Source organism: Nesoenas mayeri (genome assembly GCF_963082525.1).
Source record: "Nesoenas mayeri genome assembly, chromosome: 1".
NCBI lineage: Eukaryota > Metazoa > Chordata > Aves > Columbiformes > Columbidae > Nesoenas > Nesoenas mayeri.
Genome location: NC_137541.1, coordinates 94167256 through 94191990, shown reverse-complemented (window position 1 = coordinate 94191990; position 24735 = coordinate 94167256). Strand labels below are relative to the sequence as shown.

Below are 24735 nucleotides of genomic sequence, written 5' to 3'. Positions count from 1 at the left end.
AAGACATTCACAATTTAAAACTCATCCTGCAATGAGTTCCACACAAGGTGACTCACAAGTCCATATGGACCTAGACATAACACTAAGCCTTTAAATACACATATGGACTGTTAACACACAGTATCACTAGAATGGAGTTTAAGACATAACTTTTTCTGCTATGTCTAACAGTTGCAAATCAGTGACTTAGTGACTACCCAGAAATAATTTTAGTATATCCATCTTTAACAAAATGTTCCTTTTTCTCCTTTTGTTCAGACCCTTTAAAGATAAAATATAGAGAATTTTTTGTTTAGTCAGCATACGAAAAATACAATTTGAATCACCAGCTGGTACGCCAAACTTGAATTACACAGTCTAGCATTAATAACTCAAATACTTGTTAAACAGCCCATTCTGTAACTGCAAAGAAAAATTGAGTATTTTAATATATACGCATATATACACACACAGAGCAGAAACATAGCTTGTTTCCATATAGTATTCCAGAGATTAAAATAAATGTCAACTCCATCCCAATTGGAAGTATGCACTTGGGCACAAGCCTGTGCCTTAGTGCAAGTCTCATTAGAGTGAACGTAGTTTTGACCTATTTTGCAGATGTACCATGATGCCTTGCTAGTGCTTTTAAAACCTTTCACACTTACACAGAATGCATCATAATCAGGAAAAAATAATCTAGAATAAGAGGGTTTTTTTCCTTCCTTCTCCTTATTTGTTTGTGTCCTTCATGAACAAGGTTGGCAACTTCCAGTCAGAGCTGCAACCACAATAGCTTCACATTAAAGAGATGCAGCCTGGAGTCTTCCAACCTCATATTGTAACCTGTGCTGCTGTCACAAGAAGTCAAGATAGTCTGGTCTAGCTGCACTGAACACGAGATATGGCAAATACCACTGTTAGTTTAGCAGGTAACCTTGCTTCTGAATCAAGAATCACTGCATCAGCATAGAGCAAAAGGCGATGCCACTTTTAAAATGAGTAAGAACACTGAGATTAAAAGAGTTGATGCCATTTTTCACATGACAAAATGCATTAAAAATTTGATATCCTCCTGTTATTTCTAAATAAGCGGTTGTATTTATATCTACTAGCAGCATCTGACATTCAGAACCAGGATTTCATCACCAAACTCTTCCCCCCAGGAGAGCAGGTTGACTGTCACCTTTCCACATCAGAACTTTCAGAGGAAACCAACTCCTCTTGTTACTCAGCCTAACACTAAGTGGGGTCTTTGCCAACACCCTTCAACTGTGGACATGTCCCAGGAAGGTGGCATTTGTAAGTTATTTTACACAACCTCATGAAATAAACATGAGAAGGTGCAATAAATTTGACCAAATTGTGCCTACACCCGTGGGAGGAGTTTACTATACAGAAGAATTTGTGTGCTGGCTTGACTAAAAGCAAGTTTTTGTCATGCAGTTAGAAACCCTTCTTTCTTTCATCTGGGCAGAAACAACCCCAGGTTCCAGTATAAGTTGGGGAATGACCTGTTAGAGAGCAGTGTAAGGGAAAGGGACCTGGGGGTCCTGGTAGACAGCAGGATGACCATGAGCCAGCACTGTGCCCTTGTGGCCAGGAAGGCCAATGGCATCCTGGGGTGTATTAGAAGGGGGGTGGTTAGTAGGTCAAGAGAAGTTCTCCTTCCCTTCTACTCTGCCCTGGTGAGACCCCATCTGGAATATTGTGTCCAGTTCTGGGCCCCTCAGTTCAAGAAGGACAGGGAACTGCTGGAGAGAGTCCAGCACAGGGCAACAAAGATGATGAAGGGAGTGGAGCATCTCCCTTATGAGGAAAGGCTGAGGGAGCTGGGGCTCTTTAGTTTGGAGAAGACTGAGGGGTGACCTCATTCATGTTTACAAATATATAAAGGGTGAGTGTGAGGAGGATGGAGCCAGGCTCTTCTTGGTGACAACCAATGACAGGACAAGTGGCAATGAATACAAACTGGAACACAGGAGTTTCCACTTAAATATGACAAGAAACTTCTTCTCAGTGAGGGTGACAGAGCACTGGAACAGGCTGCCCAGGGGGGTTGTGGAGTCTCCTTCCCTGGAGACATTCAAAACCCACCTGGACATGTTCCTGTGTAACCTCATCTGGGTGTTCCTGCTCTGGCAGGGGGATCGCACTAGGTGATCTTCTGAGGTCCCTTCCAATCCCTAAAGTTCTGTGTTTCTGTGATGCCTTGTAGCCGGCACAGTCATTGCTTTGATTTAGTTTGAGAAGAAGAAGATAACACCCTAGGACAGAGTTAATGTTTTTTTAGTTGTTGTTGTCTGGGAGCCAAGGCCTTTCTGACCGCTCTGCCCGCAGGTGTGAGGCAGCTCAGAAGTGGGGGAAAAGACGGGGCGGAGCTTGACTGAAATCCAGACTGATCAATAAGAATATTCCATGCCATTAGCGTCGTGCTTCTTTTTTAAGGAGAGGCGGATTTTGCAACTAGAGGGAGACGGAGACCCATTCTGGTTTCTGCTCCGTTTTGGTGGAGCTCTGTTCAGAAGCGTCTCTAAGTTCAGCCTTTTGCCATCCTGCCATTTTGCAGAGGCCTCTGGGCCTTTCTGACTTTTTCTCTCTTCTCTCTCTGGGATCAGCTATTCAAGACAAGGGTGCTGCTTCCTGGGACTGGAATTTTGTTATTTTATTAAACCGTGTTTATCTCAATCAATGAGTTTCTCCCTTCCCTTTCTATTCTCTTCCCCATTTTGGGGGCTAGGGAGAGTGAGTGAGCGGATACTGTGGCTTTGAATTGCTAGCTCGGGTTAAACCGCAATACTTTGCAGAGTAGCAATGGAAGGAAATCTGGAATAGCCAGATAATTGCTCTAGCCTAAGGATCTTCCAAGCATTTCAATAAATTCAGCTACTAACTGAAAAGCGACAGGAAAAAAAAACAACCACCCTATTCTTGACTAAAATCTATTCTCCATTTTTGAGGAAGAAAGCATTTACTGTCTTGATAAAGAAAGACCTAAGGTCCTCTTTATCAACCTGCAGAACATGAGACTGCTGAAAATAATTATGAACTATATATAACATGAAGGAATAATACCCTTGTCTTCTCCAAGAACCTTAAACAGGTCAAGACAAATCCAAATTAATTAACAGCAAGTCTCTCATGAAAGACAAAGTGTAACTGTTCTTTAGGCTTCCAGTGCAAATCATCTGGTAGATACTAGGCTGACTTTGAGGCAGTTATGACGAATTTAAATTCTGTTTCGTGGTATCAGTGTTGTTTGCAGCTACTGAAAGGAAACGTCACTCGTGATCCCAACAAACGCAGCACAACCTGTAAGACTACAGCTATGAATGTTTCTGTCTACTAAATCAGAAGGCAATAATAAAATCAGAATTTTTCCTTAGTGAAACTCTTAAGGTTGAAGATTAAATAATCCCTAGGAGTTTGGGACCCAAGATAAAGAAGCAGAAGTAAATCTCTCTAAAAGAAAACTCAGAGTCCATTGTGGAACAAACTAAAGTTTCAGACTGTCAGTGAAATAAGTTTAGAAATTTCCTGGTTTTGTAAGATGCTGCCCTAAAATTTTCTAAAGTACCTTCTCCAGTTCAGGCAAGGCTGCATTTCAAATTGCCATTGTTCTAAGGCTTGTCTGAACAAACACTGTTATTCATAACAAACACACAAAGAACCAGAGCAGCAATGAACTTTCTAATATTTTATACTGATTTTTATGAGTGAGCGTGTGCATAGCAAAGTAGGAAAATATATTAGCTAGCAGACAAAACAAGAGGTTAGAAAGTTCTGATTAATCCAATTGTCAGATGAAACCAAGATTTCTTCTTGTAAGAAGTTTTGTATTGTTGAATCCTACCCACCCACCTTCAAGAATGACAAAAGGTAGACTGTTTCTCAAAATGCAAGCTATGCTATGCTAGTGTCATACAGCCTTCTACTAGTTTTGTGCATATTACAGATGAAGCCTGGTTTGTAGTACATGTAAATGTAACTACTCCTTTATAGTCCTAAAATTACATTTGGCCTTTTGAAGGCAACCACGAGGCTGACATGGTCCCCAGTGAAAATGAGTTTGACACTCCTGGTCTAGATGGTTTGTTTTCCACAAGAAGACAGGTAGTTGCTGCATACAGTCAAAAGCACCCTTCTGTGATATATGTTCTTTATTTGGAGGACAGAAGGAATTTGTCTTCCTTATCTTTAGGCCAAGGCAGACCACAGTAGCAAAAGTTGATAGCGATGTCCAAAACTCAGTGTCAGTTCAGTCAGTCATTCAGGTATAAAGTCATCTGCTACTGTGTTTCTGAAATAAGTATTACTGTCACTTTCCATCTCATAAATACACTAGATGTTACCAAAGAGATCAGACAACTGTCTATTAACAGCGATGTTCCCTTAGCAGAAGCAACAGAGTTACTGTGGCCCGGGTGCACCTCAGAAGGTGTCTTACAGACAGACAAGTGTTTCAGTCATTCAAGTCTAGGGCTTGCGAAAAGAGCACAATCCTGAATTTTATCTTTGTGCCGAGACACTAAATTTGTCTCAGGTATATAGTAGTTTTCAAATCCTGTCAAGAATAGTTTCTGAGATCTAAGAAAGATTCTTACCATTGGTATAATCTCATATAAAAACTTTGCTAGTCACTGCCATGAAAAAATGAGTGTAAAGTCCTATGATGGTGCCCAGTATCAGCACCCCATGCTCTTTGGGCACCAAAGCTTAGATGCCAAAAAAACAGAGATTGCAACATCAACTTAAATATCTCACATTCTCACTGACAGGCCAAGCTATCATTCCAGATATAAGAGATGGCAGTACATCTAGAAGCTGTGTTCATCCTGATCAGTTTTGAGTGACATGACCAAACCAAAGGCTACCATTTGTATAGGCCTTCAAAACTATCTAGTGAAGATAACATATCATTTGGCACAACAGCCTTGCTTAGCTTTGGTTTTTTAAAAATATATATATTACACACATACATATATATATGCTAAGATCTACTGGTCTTTCTCCAATTTGAGAAGTGTGGTCAGATCTTTTGAGGACTAGGAATACGCTCTCTGGGGCAGTTCCAGGAAGGGGTGTCTCTCAAGTTCTCAACAATTAGTGGAAAGAATGGAACATCTCTGAAGCTGGGATGATACTACTACCTCTGAGTTGAGAGCAAGAGAGACAAAATACTCTCTTTTCTATCAAGACATCTGCTGATCAGAGAGATCTATAATTCAGTCCCAGAGAAAGAAGAGCTGAAAATACAGGTGTGTTTATTTTGCTGGAGAAGTTGTCGATATTGCACTCCAATGTTAATTCATCCAAAACAGGTTCAGCAAGGTTTGACCCAGTAGGTGCACTCAGTGTTTAATTTGCTCAGGCTTTGGTCATGCCAGCGCACAGGATGGTACCTTACCGAGTGCTTGTGTCAAACTGACCCAACCAGCTTCTCTTCCAAAGAAATAATAAAGAAAACAAAAAGATTCTCCACAAAAGGAAGACAGAGAAAACACTACTGAAGGTGAACATATTTTAATTTAGTAGTCACTGTTTACATGAAGAGATGACACAGTGACAGTAAAAAAATACTCAACACATCCAAGTTTTTCTAGCTTAAGTGAATTGCACACATGAAACAGAGTAACATTTGAATAAGTATTATAATATGCAAGAAAATGCAAGATGTGGACTAGTGCTCCAAGAACAAATGGCTGTTTTGTTATTTCCTAGACAGATGTAATCAGTAGCATACAGAATTAGCAAAATGCTGTTGCATACCTGTAGTGTCTTCTGATTCTTACTGAAATTATTTGTCTTCCTGATATTTTTGGTCAAATCAAGGGCACCTAGTCTTTCCAACACACACTGATTACTGTTTGTACAAAAGACCGTGATAAGTGCAGTCACTGATTAATGAAGTGGACTGACAATAAGTTGTAATATATTTAGAACAAGTTTAAGATGTATTTTCTTCATGGTAAATGCAGTCTCCCCACAGGAAAAAAATAAATTTCTCTAGATACCAGAAAAGTATTTTAATTTGTCTCAGATTTAGTTGTGTGTGTATATATATATATATATATATATATATGTACACACAGACACGTTTGTTATTTCACTAAGATGATGCGAAGTACTTCAAAACCATGTTTCCCATGTTAATTACAAATCACATTGAATAAAAATACTAGACAATCATTTTAATCTGGAGTTCATAGTTTCTTAAACCTAGAACCTATTCTGAAAGCAAGCTGTCGTACAGAGCAGGATTATGAGATTTGAATCACTTGAAACAAGTCATCTGATGTGCCTATGAACTAGCCATATAGTGAAGGGGAACAAAAAATATTTTTAACTACAGAGGCATAATGAATCATGCCTATTTATTAGTCATCCTAATGAATACCTGCAAATTATTCTGCAATAAAGTTATTTTAACAAATTGAAGAACACAGACATATGTCAGTTACTGGGACAGTTGCACAGTTTACACTGTCAAGCAATTCTAGTAATTATTTGAACTGGTGATTAGATATCACATCATCTGAGATATTTTAGAATTCCTTGAACTTCCAGTATGGAAATTTACTGTGTATAATTACATTACTGAGAAATACCCATACAGAAAATGAATATGCAGATCTCTTTATTTAGCAACCATAACATCTATATTTACTAGCGCATCTGTTTACACACATTCATGCTGTATGTAGGCGGCCATTAGTGTTAACTTTCAACTTATTTTCTAGCAAAAAAAAAGTCAAATTTACAAGAAAAGAGTGAAATTAAGCTGCTAAAAAAATAGCAGGATTAAAAGAGTTTTTTTAGGGTGCTTAGCACAAAGAGATTACGGTTCCTGACTATGGCTACCAGCAATGCTTCTCAAACACTGTCAAATTTGATTTCTCAAAGTCAGCAAGAAAATACTAAAATCCTTCTAAAATACTATTCTTCACATAATTCTCTTGTAAATACATTTTCAAAGTCTTGTGCCTTTTTTGTTGGTACAACCTATAGACAAAGCACAGATAGTAATTTTAAGCTTATTAGCAAGATAACCTAATCTCACACTATGACCATTTCTTGTTATACGTAAACTGCAGAGATGTTGAGCAAGGGCCATACCTTTCTTCAGAAACTTTTGCCATCATTTTTAATACAAGCATAGTTGCTCAAAGTTCAAATGTATTCTTAAATAAGCCTTCGTTAATGCACGCATGTTAAGTATAGTAATAGTCTAACACATTTTAGGCTAGGAAACCCCAAAGATGAAGCTATTTTAAAAGATAAAGCCCTTCCCTTTGTTTCAGGCAAAACAAAAGCCCACAAGAGGAGCAGGCCTTCCTCCAAATAGCCAGAGAAAATGCTTAATAATCCTACACTTTTCAACTTGCAGAAGGAAGCTGAAATATACTGCATAACTCAGAAAAAATGCAGCATAGTTCAAGATGAAGTATTTACTGTACCATATTATTCGTTGAAAGAGTTCCTTGTAGCAATTACAAAGCAAACTCTAAGATATTGAACATAAGAAAATATAAAACATAGTCAAAGAAAGAGCAAAGCAAGGAAAACATAAAATTGGATAAAGAAAAATAAATACAAGCAAATATAAGGAATGGTAATAAGAGGACAAGAATTTAAACTTAGGTTCTTCCAATTTTCCCAGACATTTGTGGCTTGCAGTGCCCATAGCAAATATGTGAGTAAGCATACAGTGCTGGTGTCAAAGCGACAGACAAAGAGATAAGATACAGAGGGTAACTATTCCACTCTGGAGCAAACCACAGAGATCTCCTTGGGCACAGAAGCAACAGCTCCCAGGTTAAAATGTTCAGTTGCTTCACAGTGACTTTTGCAGAATCATTCCCAAGATGAAAGAGGATTCCACACCACCTCAAAGCAAGAAAGTTATTTTGCTATAGAAAACTTGGGTAAAGCAATATGGCTTAATAAGGCAAAAAGAGAAACGTGCAGTTGGAGACAGAGTCTGGATACTATTCACTCCTAAGTTTTGCAAAAGACAGAGAATCCAATGATAAACAGTTTTCAAAGCTCAGACCTACTTAAGCAAAACAAAATGAAACTTCAGTTTTAAACCTTAAAAAGAAGCCACACTAAGGGGCAATAAAATGACTCCAACTAATACAGTGAAGAATAACTCAGCATTACGGGAATTCAGAATGAATTCTATTCTCTTGGTATTCTCAAGCAACGGATGTTTTAAGGCATTTTCTACAGAAAAGCGGATCTATCCTGACAAATAGTTTTTGACTGACTGTCAAGAAAATGAAAACAGGGCAATTTTTATCAGGAAACTGTAAAAATCAGTTCTCAGGTACAGGTAAAATGTTTACAAACTTTTCAAGGAAAGCTTTAAAGCATTTTGATAATAGAAGTATTAAAATGCCTATCTGATTTTCCACTGATTCATCCTTGAATGGACACTGGCTCTCAGGATTAAAAGTTTTCCCGGTTATAACTTGAGGATTTAATTTTGCATCTATGGGACTCATAAATCACTTTCAGTACATCATTATATGGTTAAGATGGATGAAGGTCAAACATTTATATAAATTTCCCACTCTCCGAGTCAGACTTCTGAGAAAAACATACAGACCAAAATAATCATATACAATTCCCAGCAGTCAACAGAATTACTTCTGAAAGCATTCTGTCATTTCCTAACCAAACTGTCCAACTTAACACGGTTTGAATTAATCCATGAAAAAGTCTGGACTTAAAATATCCACGCTGTCCAGAAAACAACATCAGTAACAATCTGTGCCTAACATTTCAAACTGCAGCACTCATTAGAGGACGCACTAAGCAAAAGCACAAAGAGAATGAGAAGAATCCTCCCTAAAACATCAGAGTACCTTAGTCATTATTTTGATATTAAAGGAATATATCTGTCACTAGGTATAAGCATCAGAAGATCTGCAAAATAACCAGTACATTGAATCCATGTCCACTGTTCCCTTGATAAACTGAAAAAGCTGAGCTCTTCAGGATTGTTTCTCTCAGAAATACAAGACTGTCTCCTTTTCATGGAAGAAGACAGTCACCTGTCTACATCTTGAAAAAAAAAGTAGATCCTTATCAATTGCTGAAAGGAGTGGTACTTGCAGTTAAAGACTGTTAGAAGATGTGTTAGAAACGGTATAAAAATATTTACATTATTACCTCTCCTATAAAGACAACCATAACACAATCCAGTTTTTCTTCAGGGGACAGCTTATCAATAAGGGAGTGGAGAGTTTCTGTCAAGTATGACTTGACTTTTCTTTTCACTGTAGGTATTCCCATTACAATGGAAACTGAAATCAAACAAACCAGAAATGTACTTTCAGTGATTTCATACACAACACAGGAAACAAAAATCTTGTCTCATAATAAAGCATTGCTTAAGAAATGCTAAAAGTTAAAAGATGGAGATGACAGTAATTAAAAATAGTTCAAAAATATACCACCCATCACCAGGAGCATGATTAACATAATCACCATCAACACTCAGAGCAAACACAGCAAACAAAGTTAACTGAGACATGCCAGACTATGGCACAGGTAATAATCAACAACCATATTATTAATCAGATAAGGTGCACTGAGACCTACACAGGGATCAAACTCCCTAACTTAGTTTTATTTTCAAATTGGTATAACCATTCTTCACATCTCAAGTATTTAACTTATCAAAGTTAACTTATCAGGTCATTTGGATTGCTTGGAAATTCCTCATTGAAACCTCTTGTCAAAAGCACCTCAAATGTAAAGCAACCTGGCCCCATGGCCCCAGCTACAACATTATTAACACCATTTTTCTGCTGGCCATTTGAACCCCATGTTCCTTAATTTTCCCATAGTCTTTCTTCTGTACTGCAGCCCGTACCCAGGGCTGGCTGCCCACCAGGAGCACAGCAGAGAGCAGCAGGAACGCAGTAACAGAATAAAGCAGACTTCATGAAGTCAGCACCAGCGTTTCAAGCCATCTGTGTGAGATTACTTACCACATCATAAATATATGAAATCAAACAACTATTTAAAAATGTTGTTTATCCTTCCTTATAGAGCCTGCTTCGCCTAGCAACTACACATTAATAAGCTCTGAATTTTTAAAACAAACACAGTTTTAAAACAAGCAAGAAGATAGAAAAATAATTTTAACTTGTCATTTCCTTTCTTTTTTAAAATTCAATAAATCTGATTCCAATTTCTATTCTGTAATTTCAAACTTCTGTCATATGTTCCCAGTGGGATATAGCACAGGCTTCATTTGAAACAATAAAGGAATATAAGCCTTTTCCTTCCTAAATAACAACATTGAAATAAATAGTATTTATAGTTAGAAAAATAATCCTGTGCCTTGAGCCCGCACATTCATCACACAGGCATGCCTTCTGTTAAAGGAAGAAGCAATCGAACTTAGTGAAGTAATGAAAAAAATACAGGCCAGGAGTAACTAATGCTTCTTTCAAAAGCAAAGGAGAGGAGAAAACTAAAAAAGAAGGGCCTAGTGGACAATAACACAAGCCATTCAAATCAGATGGCACACAGAGAAACAAGGATTCATCGGTAGCACCTTCAAGCTTAGAGACACACACATAAACGTACTTTGAGGTATATCAGCTTGGTTTGGCTTTATACTATTGATTTTCTAGAGTTCCAAGAGTGGGATTCCATGAAGCTATCCTAATGAACAAAGCTCCTAATCTGTGAGGATTAGAAAAAAGAGGGATCAACAGTACCTCAGCACAACACTGATTTTTTTCCTCTCCAAAGAATGTCCACATTTTATTGATGCAATTATATCTGATTAACCTAGTTCTCCCAACTCTAAGTTAGACTTTGAAATATATTGTTCAAATGGCCAGAAACATCAAATTAAAATAATGATATCCATGCATGGTTGCCTCACAAATCTGAAAAGCCTAAGGGATATGTCCATTAGCAGTTCAGAATCTGTTGTTTAGAATCTTGAGCTTTGTTCCCTTTTATTTAGTTACAAAAAATTCATCCAAACCAATTGCTTCTTAATGTGCACCTTAACATGGGATGGGGTGTGAGGGAGATTATGCAGAAAAGAGCAAAGCTGAAGCCAAACTCCTTTCATCTTGGATTCAGTGTGAATTCTAAGAGATATTAGTATCACACAAGTTAAATAAGGTGTCCTTGATCTACCAAGTAGTGCAGTAAATTATATTACTAAAACTAGAAAGTTCTCCAGATATAAAACATAAAAGAAGCATCGTATCAACATACCTCCTGTTCTTCCAAGGCCAACCTGCACAGAAGGTTGAAGGCTTCCTTCATTTTTCAACAAATGAGGCAAATGGTAATAGATATTTGGCACTTGAAGAGTTTTTCTACTTGTTAGCTCTTTTAACAATTTCAGCGTCTCATCTGCAAACATACACAAAATCAGTAATGCAAGAAACAAACAATATGAAGTTTTCATGCAGTGGTAAATAATACAAAATTCCCATCTTGGTCCTAACTGAGGAACAGAACAAATGATGCATTTTACTGAAGCATTTTATCTTGTGTACAAAGGAAGTCTTTTCTCCTTTTGATTTTTTAAATAAACTATGGCCAAGATTATTTTCCACTGAGTAACCTTGCTACAGATAGAGTTAATACTTATGTAATCATACCAGATTTAGTGTGTAATCACAGAAGAGTGCTCCATTTATTAGGTGTGTGTGTGGGTGGGAGGGTGTTGTTTGGTTTGTGTTTGATTTTTTTGTTTTAGTTTTTTTGTTGATTTTGTTTGTTGGTTGTTTTTTTCTCTCTTCCCCCAGTGGATCAAAATGGAAAGCTTATTAACCTGGAGCTCATCACCAGGTAGTGATGCTACTGCAAATAACTTTTCAAAGCTACAAATACATATTGGAATACATTGCACATATAGACAGAAAACAAAACTGGCATTAAATATTCGTCTAAGGTTTTTAGTATTTCTGCAATAGAATTAATGCTAATATGAATTTAATTTAGTCCATTAGAGAACTTAAAATAATTCCTTCTCCTTCTAGAATAGCTGCCTCTCAGGATATCCAGGTGGCCCTCAAAGCTGCAAATAACAGGTTTTAAATTCCCCTGCTATGCGTGTTGATATTCTTACATCAAGTGTGAAAACAACTCTTATTCCAAATGACAAATATGATAGCATATGGACCTTTGCAAACTTATGGGCTTTACAATATCAAGTTCAGTAAAAAAAACTGTACTCGTGGTTTCTGAGAAAAAAAATCGAATTGCGCAGAAGTGAGAAAAGTAATACCATGAATGTCAATACTCCCAGATTCTGAGTGCAGCTTCCACAAAGTTTGAAGAGTTCTGTTGTGAGTTTTGGTTTGTTCTGATATTAGTTTTTGGGTGAAACTAAATTCCTAATCACTTATAATATTGAAAAATGCTTTATCAATAGATGCCATAAGCAGAAATGCTTATTTTTATAGATTCCAATACAGGTACATTTTACTTTTCCTGCTAACATTTCCTTTAGCTTCAAATGCAAAAGCTGGACTAAATATTCTCTCAAAATATGACAACTCTTTGTATAAATGAACAATGATTTACATAAAACAATCTGGAATCCTCTCAGCTTCAAAGACAGCAAATAGTACATAGTATGATGTATACTTAAGTATATCAAACTTAATAAAAATCTATTTAATACTAAGTTCTGAGCACAAAAGCTCAGGAATTCAGACTTCAGCTGACTTCCCCTCACAGTTGCACATGAAAAAAAGAGGATGTCCCAGATGGGATCCAGACATGGTAAGAAGTTTAATATGTGAATCAATAACTTCATCTGCATCAGAAGTAAATATCTCTCTGAGTATATTGTCTATCAAGAAGCTAACTCATTTTTAGAAATCAATGCAGTAATAATCATAAATCCAGTACCAAACTTACATGACTTCCTCTATTGCTGTTCGCTTTAACAGCAAACCATACACACAGACGAGGAAAACGAGTCAAAGACTATTAAAATATAACCTTTATCCATACAATTCCTGGAGATCCAAGGAAATACAGAGATCAGGCTGGACAGGCCATTAGTGTCAGACAGAGCAATTCATCCTTAATTCATCTTAACATCCTTAATTCATCCTTAACAGCACTGACTGCCTCTGATTATAACCTTTCTCCCCCCACAAAAAAATCTGTAGAAGATAGTAACCCATAGCACCAATGCAAGTAGATGAGAGATTCAAAAAACTTGATCCAGTTTTTTGCTTTGCAAAAATCTTTGGGTTTATATTCCTCATTAAGCCAATACAGTGAAGTTTCTGCAACCTACCAAATCAGACCTCTCACTAGAAAGTTGATATTTATTCGTTATTCATTTTCCATCTAGAATCGTCAGAGTGACTAAAGCACTAATACTGTAATTTTAAAAGTTAACTTCAAAACTGGTGAGTAGTCCGAAGGCATACTCTCATATCACCAAACACACCTCTCAGTAAACTTGAACATCAGTCTCTGAAATGGGTGAAAACTAATGGAAGACTTTACCAGTTCAACATTTAATCACCTTATTAAAAAGGACATTATCTATGCATTTTATAAATCATTAACAAATACCTCACACAGCCTGTATGTTTTTATACCTTCCAGCTGACTTTTAAACATATTCTAATTGCTGCAAGTTCATTCATTTCTTAAACACTGTTTGCTCAGCTTTTCCCTCAAGCTCTATTTAAAAAGAGATGTAAATTACTGTCAAAATATACTCCATATGTTAAATAAGTAATCAGAAGTTTCAAACTTTGTAAGTTAGGCATGGAATAAGTTTTCAGTCCCTAAAGTCATAAAAATGAAGAGTGGGTACATCATTAAGAATAGAAATTGGAAAAAGAAACAAACAAACAAAAACCACCCACATATACAAAAAAAAATCCCCACCAGATACAAGCTATTACTGATTCTTTATTTGCACTGCTGAACAGTTTCATTCAGCTTTCTTGGTATTCATTTCTTATTCTATAGTAATAAGAAGAGATATTAGTAGTGCAGAGTTATATAAAATAGCTCAATCACAGAATGTACCTGAAAAATTATTCATTGTGTTCTTACTCCCATTTGTTTCTGCTACTGCACGCCTGAACTGCTCCAAGATAGCATTCAGCTCAGAAGAGCGTTGCAAAGTGCGATGCTCAGCTATACGAAGACGTTCCTTCAAAGCATGAAATTCCCGTTGATATGCAATCAACTTCTCTAGAGGGAGATAAAAAAGAAAGAAAGAGGATTCTGGTTATTTTTGGAAACAAACACCTACAGACAGATCCAGCAAGGGTCAGCTATGCAGCACGTGAAATTCAACCAAGGCACAGCCCAGCACCATCCCACCTGAGTTAGGCAGGTTAGCATTCACACAGCATACAGAGGGAAGTGTGAGCTGCACGAGACAGGGGTGCAAAGCAGGCACTGAGAGGGGGGTGGCCTTCACCAGACCCACAGAAAGGGGCAGCTTTTGAGTCCCCATTATGCAGCATCACAAGGTAATTCTGAATCCCGCCTGGACATGTTCCTGTGCGACTTCATCTAGGCGTTCCTGCTCCAGCAGGGGGGTTGGACTGGATGATCTTCTGAGGTCCCTTCCAATCCCAAACATACTGTGATACTGTGATCTTTTCTTGAAACCCTTTATTTGAAGAAACAGAATAGGAGTGGTGCCTTACAAAAGCACAAAATATGTCTTTTGAAAGCCCCCTCTGAATACCTTCTAAGGTAAATTCAACAGGAGTGGAATTCAACAATATTTCAACAATATAAAGTATCTCTGGTTGTACATCTTTCCTTCTTCCTATTGGTAATTTTTTCAGATCTTCTGCTCACCACCATCGCTTTCCTTCAGCCAATCTACAAGTACAGAATGGAGTACCTTAAGTGATTTTATACCTTGTAATCAATATTCCAGCCACAGAGCTGTCATCTACAGATATATCTTTTTTTTGTTTTGATATTTACCTATCCAGTCCCAACCTTTTAGTATTGCAATGGTAAGGAAGTGGTTTTGCAAGCAATCTCTTCCTGTTGCTACACTACAGTAACACAGAGTAAAAAAGGAATTACAGTCAACATCCCCTTGTCAATAATGCTCCATTTCCTTAAACTTCTTTCAATTTACATTTATTTTCTTTTCTGTTGTTGGGATGTACTGTTCTGATTATGTTCAGAAAGCATAATTAGCTAAAATGCCCTGTGTTTTGAAGACAGAAAAATAAAAACATAGTTCACTACCTCTTAAAAACATTTTGCTTGCCAGTCTTACTTTCCTTTTCTCATTAAAACCAAATGGTTATTGCTTTTGTGCCAATGAACCCAGAACACAGATGCTGGCCCACAACACAGTGCTAGGCACACTACACACTGACGACTGAATCTGGACTGCTATTTGAAACAGGATTTAGTGCTTCAGTCAGCAGTACTGCAAAGGCCAGGAAAATTTTCTGGAGTTCCTGGCATGAAGGACATTCTTAATTGCCAATGATAACCCAAAGAAATCAAAGACTGCTTGGAACCATGTGTACTAGTTACAGTAAGGTTACAAAACATTTTAACAGCTAAATGAATAGAGAATTGTATTGCGTAGACACCACCTAAGTATGTGAATGATATCCCCTCCCCAAAATGAATGGATGATGGCAGCTTATATAGATCCCTGTTAATTTCTGTCTAAATAGGGAAGAACAGGTGAGCAACCAAAGGACAAGTGAAGTTTTACTGGGAGCTTCAATATCAGTGAATAGCCTCAGAAAGCAGCCTATAGCATCAGATCTCCCTTGTTGTCTTTCTTCACAGTACAAGATAGCAAAGTCTGGACTTCTGTTCTTCCTGCTTTGAAAAGGCTCAACTTGTCTGTGGGAGAGTCTGTATTTCTCCTGGGAAAATGGTGAGAACCCTATGGAATCTCTGGTTCCGACTCCAGCACCCCAAGTAGGATGAGTTCAGGTTTTCCTCTCTTGACTTAGACAAATTCTTGACAGAGACTGTCTTCCTACACTTACTTTAAAGATATCAGCACATCATGCAGAGTGCTCTGATGACTCTGGTGTTCGAAAGAACAGCAGAGGCTTAGAAAGAACTTAGGAGTCCACCAAACAGTGAACTGCAGTAGTTCCTCTGCCATCTCCACTTAGCAAACTCCATAATGCAAAATCAGACACATCTTATTACTAAACTCAGTTGTAAACAGAGATTAAGATTTTTCTACCTCCCTAATTCAGGTAGGTAGTACATCAACTGGAATTATAGGACTCTTGTTAACTCCACAGTAAATCAAAGCTCTGTTGTAAAACCAAAAGAAACTTAGTGGTCAACTGAAAATGCAGTTTCATCACCTGACAAAATGAAAACTGTAGTTTCATATTAAGAACTGCCAATAAAAATCGCTTACTGAGGAGATGATACTGTCAGGGGGAGGTGGCTTTTATAACACCTTTAATTTACAATTAATATAATATGTCAAAAATAAAAAAGTTAATGAGTTAATTTCTTTTTAAAGAAATGTGAAAGTATATATGTAGAAGTAAACTTTATCATGGCAGTTTTTGATCAAAGAACATAGGATCCCAACTGTAGCACTGTAAAACAATCATAGAACCACCCCCATCTACAAGAAGGGGTTAAAGGAGGATCCAGGAAATTATAGACACGTCAGTCTTAGTTCAGTCCCTGGGAAAGTTATGGAATGAATTCTCCTGGGGGCTATGACAAGTCAAATGAAGCACGTGACTTGGAATAGCCAGCACAGATTCACCAAGGGCAAACTTCACTTGACAATACAACAAAGTAATCTGATCAATTTACGTGGGGCGAGTGGTGGACACTGCCTAACTGGACTTCTGACAAGGCTTTCTAATATAGTTTTCCACAGCCGCCTCCTAGAGAAACTGATACATGATGGTCTAGACAACTGGTGTCTGCAGTGAGCGGGGAACTGGCTGATGGGCCACACACAGAGGGTGGTGGTAAACAGCTCCTGTTCAAACTGGCAACCTGTCATGAGTGGGGTCCTACTTATATCTTCATAAGTGACCTGGGTGATGGGATCCAGTGTACTTTGATGAAGTTTGCCAGTGACACCAGACTGCGTGGAGAAGCAGACACTTCGGAAGGGAGTCACTCTGCAGGAAGACCTGGATAGGCTGCAAGAGTGGGCTAACAAGAACCTTACGAAGGTCAACAAGGACAAGTGTAAGGTCTTGCACCTGAGAAAACATAATCCAGGAGTGCAGCACAGGCTGGGATCTACTTGGCTGCAGAGCAGCTCTGTGGAAAGGGACGTGGGTCCTGGTGGACAAGCAGCTCAATATGAGTGAACAGTGGGCTGCCGTGGCAAAGAAAGCCACCAGGATGCAGGGTTGCATCAACAAGGGCATCGCCAGCAGAGATAAAGAAGTCATTATTACATTCAGCTCGGTACTTGTCAGACCACACCTCCAATACTCTGTTCAGTTTGGTCCCCATTAAGCAAAAAAGACATGGACAGGCTGGAGAGGGTCCAGAGAAGGACCACAAAGATGATCAAAGGACTGGGAAGCCTGCTGTGTGACAAAAGGCTGAGAGAACTGGGCTTGTTCAGCCTTGAGAAAAGGAGGCTTAGGGGAGACCTTATCTCCTATGTCCCAATATATAAAGGGTGGCTACAAAGAAGACAGAGGCAGTATTTTTACAAGGAGTCACATGGAAAAGATGAGGGATAATAGATACAAATCACTCCACAGAAGACTCTGATTGGAGACAAGGGGGAAATTTTTCACAATGAGAACAATCAGCCACTGGAATCATCTCCCCAGGAAAGTGGTAGATTCCCCAACATTGGACACTTTCAAGATTTAGCTGGACAGGGTGCTGGGCCATCTCATCTAGACCGTGTTTTTGCCAAGAAAGGTTGGACCATATAACCCCTGAGGTCCCTTCCAACATGTTATTCTGTGATTCTATGAACATTTTTCCCAGTAGAAGTATTACAAAGTAGTTCGGTTCCAAGGCTCCCAGTGAACAGTACTGGTTATGCATTTATGGTACTTGGGACCTCAGCATGAATTCCTTTAAGAAATCCTAGTTGATTGGTTCAAACTAATCAATGTCTTCAACCAGACACATCTGCATTGAGAAGGCTCTCTAAGAGATACATAAACTCCTGAAACTCGTTCTTTAAAAATGTATGACTGCTTTTTTTTTTCCCCACAGTTTTGTTTGTTTGTTTGTTTTGTTAGGTCACAATATTGTTCAGCCAAATAAAACTAGAAGATTCTAACATTACAAATATAATAATATTTTAAGTCCACTACCTTATTAGTATTTTTCTAGTTATTAATACAAAATGAAGTAAAAATCCTTCTTCACAAATACTTAAGTAATTGAAAACATTTACATCTCTAATACTAATTGAGCTAGTACTTTCAGTATATTTGGAGATTAATGTGTAATTTAGCGTTTTGATACTTGTTTTGTAATATGACTGTCTGTACTTTAAAACAAAACAAAATAAATTTCTAACAGTCACATCTTTGGCATATTTAAAGTATTAAAAGCATTGATCAACTGCTCAGATACTGACTTACAAATAAACATAGAAAAAACCCACAACGGCACCAATACCAAATTTCATCTCATACTGAAAGGCACTAGCGACCAAGAAAATACTTCACAGGCTCTTCCAACACCACCAATAGTGGTCACCACCTGTCTCAGACTTTAGGAAAGTAAGCATCCCTTAAAGGCATCAGAAGTTTATAAATACTCTAATTTGATTTTACAGAGTTCTTGTCTCCTAAATACTTGGGAATGAGCCTACAAGATAAAATGTAAGGATCTATTTTTATTTAAACTTTGACTTAGCTCAAGCTTTTGCCCTTCTTTTCTTTTGAATTTGTTTTTTTATTTGCTTTTCCTACTCCTCTCTAAAATATGAAATAATTTGAAAGCTGAATATTTTAATCAAATAATTAGGCCTTTTGAGGACAACATGTTACATTCCACTTTCTTCTTCACAAAGAGGAAGGAATCAAAATTTGCAAGTGACTGTAGAAGCTTCTCCAGAATTTCGAGGCAGTCTTTCTGAAATGTGTACGTAGGATGAAAGGCCAGTGCTTAATGAGAGCTGAAACTGGCCAGTGCTGTACTGGACAACTAGAAGGGCTTTGTTAAGTACATTAATGGCAAAAGGAGGTCCAAATAAAACATTGGACTGCAAGACGCCTCCTGGGGTACATCAAACACAGCATGACTAGCCAGTCAACAGAGGTGATTGTCCTGCTGTACTCAGTGTTGATGTGGCCTCACCTTGAGCACTGTGTGCAGTTCTAGGCCCCACAATTCAAGAAGGGTGTGAAGGGCCTTGAATGCCTCCAGAGGAGGCAACAAAGCTGGTGACAGGGGTGGAAGGCAAGTCCTGGGAGGAGCAGCTGACTCTGGGCTTGTGTAGTTTGGAGAGCAGGAGGTTGAGGGGCGACCTCATGACTCTGCAGCTTCTGAGGAGGTGAAGGGGACAGGGAGGTGCTGAGCTCTGCTCCTTGGGATGCAGTGATGAGACACATGGGAATATCTTAAAGCTGTGCCAGGGGAGGTTTAGATCCGGCATTAGGAAGCATTTCTTTACCAAGGGAGTGGTGAAACACTGAAACAGGCTTCCTAGAGAGGTGGTCAATGCCCCAAGCCTGTCAGTGTTTAAGAGGCATTTGGACAATGCCCTTAATAACATGCTGTAACTTTTGGTCAGCCCTGAAGTGGTCAGGCAGTTGGACTAGATGATCGTTGTAGGTCCCTTCCAACTGAGATATTCTATTATGTTCTATGACAAGTTGACTTGAAAGCATTGTATATACAGAAAAGTCAACAGTGTAACCAATATTTTCAAAACACATTTGACCATTTAGTGTTTTATTTTTCAAAGGTTTCCTAAAACCTAAAGAAATTGAATTGATTTCTTGTCAAAAAGTATCAAAACACTCTTTTTCATTGCTGTTACAGTAAAAAGAAAAATACTGAGCCTAAAACCATAAAGGAAACAACCACATAGATCAGTGGTCACCATTGCGAAAAAATGTTTCTCTTTCTACAATATTATAAATTATTTTTCTTCTTCTTATGCTGAAACCTCAAGTAATTTAAGAAAACAGAGGAAGGAATTCAGACAGTAAGTTATTGGCGTTATCCAGCTGATGGAAGAACCCCAAACATATCTGTTCTCTGACAAATAAAACCTCTCTCTACCAGCAGTTGTAGCCAATATCAAAAACATTTGGTCTCTAACGGTTTCAGCCTACAGTCATATTTTTACTTAAGAATAATACACTGCTTTACACTGAAATGAGAAAGTGATGCTTTTCCACACTTTGCTCTAGAAGCCAAAAAAAAAAAAAAATCAAATAGTCCTCATACTTCAAATGAAAATATCTTGTAAAGAAATTACTTGAGAACTGAAAGCATTGATTCTTCATAATTTTTCTCTTAAACTCTAGTAGTTTCAGCAAAACTCCAGAAGCTAAAACACAAATATTTTAGCTGGCTTGATGCTGCACTCTTCTCTGAAAGTTAACACTATGTCAACTCACTCAATAGTTTGCTTTCTCAACTTTTTCCCCCCCTTGTTGTAAGATTTCATCCTAAACATGCAGAAGCTAGAATTTAGACAAGCTTGCTTGAAAGTTGACGCAGCATATTGAAAATTCAAAACTGAAATCAAACTGTGAAGTATTGCAAGTTTTGACCAGAGATGGAATCTCAGCTCTCAGCCTACTCTTCCTTCGCTGAGTTATTTATGGTTCTCCTACTAACTAACCGTTAAAAAAAAAGTCATTCCAAAAAGACACCATTAGCCTAAGTTACAAACTCAGTCCATTCTCCTCTTAGCCACAGTCATGATTACATCATTTGATTTTTCTTCCAAATTTAGACAGCTCAGAAGTGAAGTTTTAAACCAGATGCTAATTTCCTAAACTCAACAAGGAGCTTCTGAACATCTTAACATACATCTAATTTCTTAGTTGTGGGTTTTGTACTACTAGTCTAATTCATTTATGTACTTTAACCCATTATTTTTATTTATTTTAAACCCATTATTTTAAGAGCAAAGAGCTTTCCTTTGGGATAAAAAAGGGAATCAAAGTAAAGGAATAAAAAAATATGCTGTAGTTTGAGTTTACAAAAGCATTTTGCAGATTATTTCGGTTCAATTAAAATAGCAAAAGAAGTCTGAATTGTAGCTAAATTACCTGCACTGGCAGAACACTTGCTGTATCACAATTCCAAATGAAACATGTACTGGACAACAAAATTGCAAAAATAACCTGGAAACACAACCAAGGCAATGCTGTGGCTATTCAGCTTCAGTGCCATTAAAAATAATCAACAGCTCTTAGTTTTTTGTTCATGTTATTAGCAAAATTAAATTTTTAAAGCCCCAAGCCTGTCAGTGTTTAAAAGGCATTTACACAAGGCCTTTAATAACATGCTTTAACTTTCGGCCAGCCCTGAAGTGGTCAGGCAGTTGGACTAGATGTAGGTCACTCCCAACTGAAATATTCTATTCTAGTATCAAAGCCACCTGAGGAAAATACTTTGGGTGCACTTTTAAATTGAGTGGAGTACAGACAGCTATAGAATCAGGAAAGCTCTGCTGCCTCTGACTACTTGAAGTTTCACCACAAACCACCCACAAAGGAAATGGAGATGGGTCAGTATTGAAGAAAGAACCTAGGTATCCAACCTTCAGCTGTAATGCACTTTTGAAACCCTTATACATGCGTGTGTGAGTTGCCATTAATCTTAAAACACAGAAAGTATACTTGAACAGGATTCCTGGTCAAGACACCAGTATTATTAAAACAACGATCACCAGAAAATACTCAGTTCAGTATTCAGAACTACTTAGATCCATAAATGAGGTTGCAGGTGCAATTTAGTATTGTTGAGAGCCTGCAAATACATGACAGTCTTGACCAAAGCTGTACATATATAGATATATGAGAATTCAGAAGATTATTTACATATCTTTGGCAGTAGCAGAAGAGGAACACAGAGGAGCATGTATTTAGATGATATGCATACACATCCATCTTTGTTAACGCTGCACCAGGGAAAGGAGGTACAAACACTGCAGAATCAGAGATGTCTGTGACCCTGTAGAGATGCCCCTCTCAAGAAATGGGCTAAACAGTGGACTAAGAAAAAGGGCTAGAAAGTATCTAAAAAGGGAAGTCTGCATTTCTGGCAATCTCTGCAAAGTTTCTGACTCCATGTAGCCTGTAACAGCCATACTATGATAGCCTGTGACTCCAGTAAAAACCCTGCTGCTCTCTACAAGAAAACAAACAAACAAACAAACAAAACAAAAAAAAACCCAAACACCACCAAAAAAACAAACCTGTGCCTGCTGTGTAATATGCCCCCACCTTGGCCTTTTATTTGCAGGGGTGAGGTAAATGAAAACAGAATTGCATGAAGACCCTTATACACACCAAGAATGTTTCAGTGATTCTCAGTTAGTATTGCCATTCTCCCTCAAGGAAACCCTTTTACTGTCTGCTAAAAGAAGCACCATCTACAACATAAAAAGCAGTAGGAAAGTTTTTGAAAGCTGTTATTTATCTTATCAGTCAAGCAGGTTCACAAATTAGTTCAATCACAGGCCATTTCCACTACCGGAAGTAGAACTCACTGAACTAAAGTGACTAAAATAAAAGGCAAAGTATAACTTACTCAAGAGCTCTATGGTGGTACAGCTGGTTGTCTCCAAAGGCAGCTGCATCAGACTGTCCTGATTTCAGTGAGGATAGAGTTAATTTTCTGCCTAGTAGCTGGTATAGTGCTATGTTGTGGATTTAGTATGAGAAGAATGTTGGTGAAACACTGATGTTTTGATTGTTGCCAAGCAATGTTTATACCAAGTCAAGGACTTTCCCATCTGAAGGCTGCAGGTGCACAAGTAACTGGAAAGGAACAAAGCCAGGACAGCTGACCCAAGCTGTCCAAAGGGGTATTCCTGACCACTCATGGTCAGTATATAAACTGGAGTTGGCCAGGGGATAGGTACCGCTGCTCTGGAACCCAGGGGCTATTGGTGTCACAGGTGGTGAACAACTGCATTGTGCATCACTTGTTTTGTATGTTCTTCTATTATTATTATTATCATCATTACTATTATTATTATTATTATTATTTTCTTTGCTGTCCTATTAAACTGTTCTTATCTCAACCGATGAGTTTGTTGGGTTGTTTTTGTTTTTTCTTTTCCCCTTTCAATTCTTTCCTTCAAACCACTATGGGGGAAGGGAGCAAGATGAGTGAGAGGCTGCGTGGTCCTAGTTGCTGGCTGGGTTTAAACCACGACACAGACAACAAGGTGAAAAAAAAGCTTTATGACCTTCCCATATCAACAGCAGGCAGTGGACTCTTCCTTCAAACTACAAATCAGCTAAATACCCAAAGTGATGGATCTGCCACACAGAGAAAAAGGTAACCAGCCAAAGACTTGGCACTCATAAAAGAAAGCAAGATCAGTACAGAGGGCTTTGCTTTACCACATTGTAGCCCTGATTTATATTTCTTGCTCTTACCCAGCTGAACTCTCAAAACCTCTCATTCCCATTGTTCATTAAATAGGAACAGGAAGAACTGACTGCCACCTGACATGCAAAAATCTTCGGTTTGCAATAAAGCATGACACACAAATATTCTATTAGTAAAATGGGCAAGAGCAGGAACAGATACATGATGCAGGAGGACCTTTCCTCTATCCAAGAGGGCAATATTCAAATCATTATTCAAATAAACAGTGTCGCACTGGCAGCAGTAATAAATTCAACAATGTAACAGCTAAGTTCATGGCCCACCCTAGTGACAACCCTTTCAGTTTTCTTCTTGCAGCCCCATGGTTCTCTCTCCTTAGACTCTCACTCAAAAACAACATGGCCTGCACCTTCTCAAAAAAAGCTTCAGACTTTCCAGGTTCCACAGGAAATGTCCTATATTTTTGTGTATACTCAGTTGAAGAGTTATTAAAATGCCAGTAAATAAATGCATGGATTTGTGAGAATACACTGTAGTAAGTGCTAATTCAGGTACTTTTGTGACTAGTTATTCCACAATCATTTATTCCCATTATAAAAAGCCCACAGTAGTTACCATCACACCACGGGTCAGAGACAGTAACAAGCTTCATGTATTAATTCATTACACTTGCATCAAGGATGCTGATCAATTTACAGGTCGATACAAAACAGAGCTCTATATGGACAGACAGCTTTCACACTGAGTTTTATGTAGAGTCAGTGGGTGTAGCAAGAGCAGGTTACTCTTCAGTGAATTAGGGATTTGTCAACATGCCAGCCACTTCAATCTGGCACAGCTTTTACAGGCATATTTCTTTGTTTCAGTTACGTAAGGTGAAAGAGTAAGTTCTGCACTTCCCCTAAAATCAGTTCAGATTCTTTATGTGATCCATGAAATCATGGTATCAAGTACATCAGTATTAAGTCATGACAACACCTGCACTTGACTCCCACAGAGATGTATGTAATATGTATTTTTTAGACCATGCTTGATCTGCAATATCTGAGTACCTTACAAACTACTTGTAGTTACCACCTGATCAAACAGTCATCTTTGTCCCTCACAACCAGATATTTTTTAAACTAAAATCCTGCTATGCTAGTATGTGGCAGTCTAAATTATTTCTAATATCGGTCAAAAAAAACAAAGACTGAATTCCTCTATAAAGCCAAAAGAAAGTCTTACTACACTAGC

At 38.1% G+C, this 24735-nt stretch overlaps 1 protein-coding gene across 2 annotated transcripts in view; it reads right to left on the bottom strand.

Annotated features, from left to right (window-relative positions):
* Positions 1–24735, bottom strand: part of MGAT4A (alpha-1,3-mannosyl-glycoprotein 4-beta-N-acetylglucosaminyltransferase A) — a 79600-nt gene that overhangs the window by 31887 nt on the left and 22978 nt on the right. The window contains exons 3-5 of one of the 2 annotated variants that reach the window (XM_080363022.1): positions 14029–14196; positions 11233–11373; positions 9157–9290 (exon numbers count right to left, since the gene is read on the bottom strand). In XM_080363022.1, the coding sequence (XP_080219148.1) occupies positions 9157–9290; positions 11233–11373; positions 14029–14196 (443 nt within the window). The remainder of the gene's footprint in view (positions 1–9156; positions 9291–11232; positions 11374–14028; positions 14197–24735) is intronic. The other variant, XM_080363023.1, reaches the window with a different exon arrangement.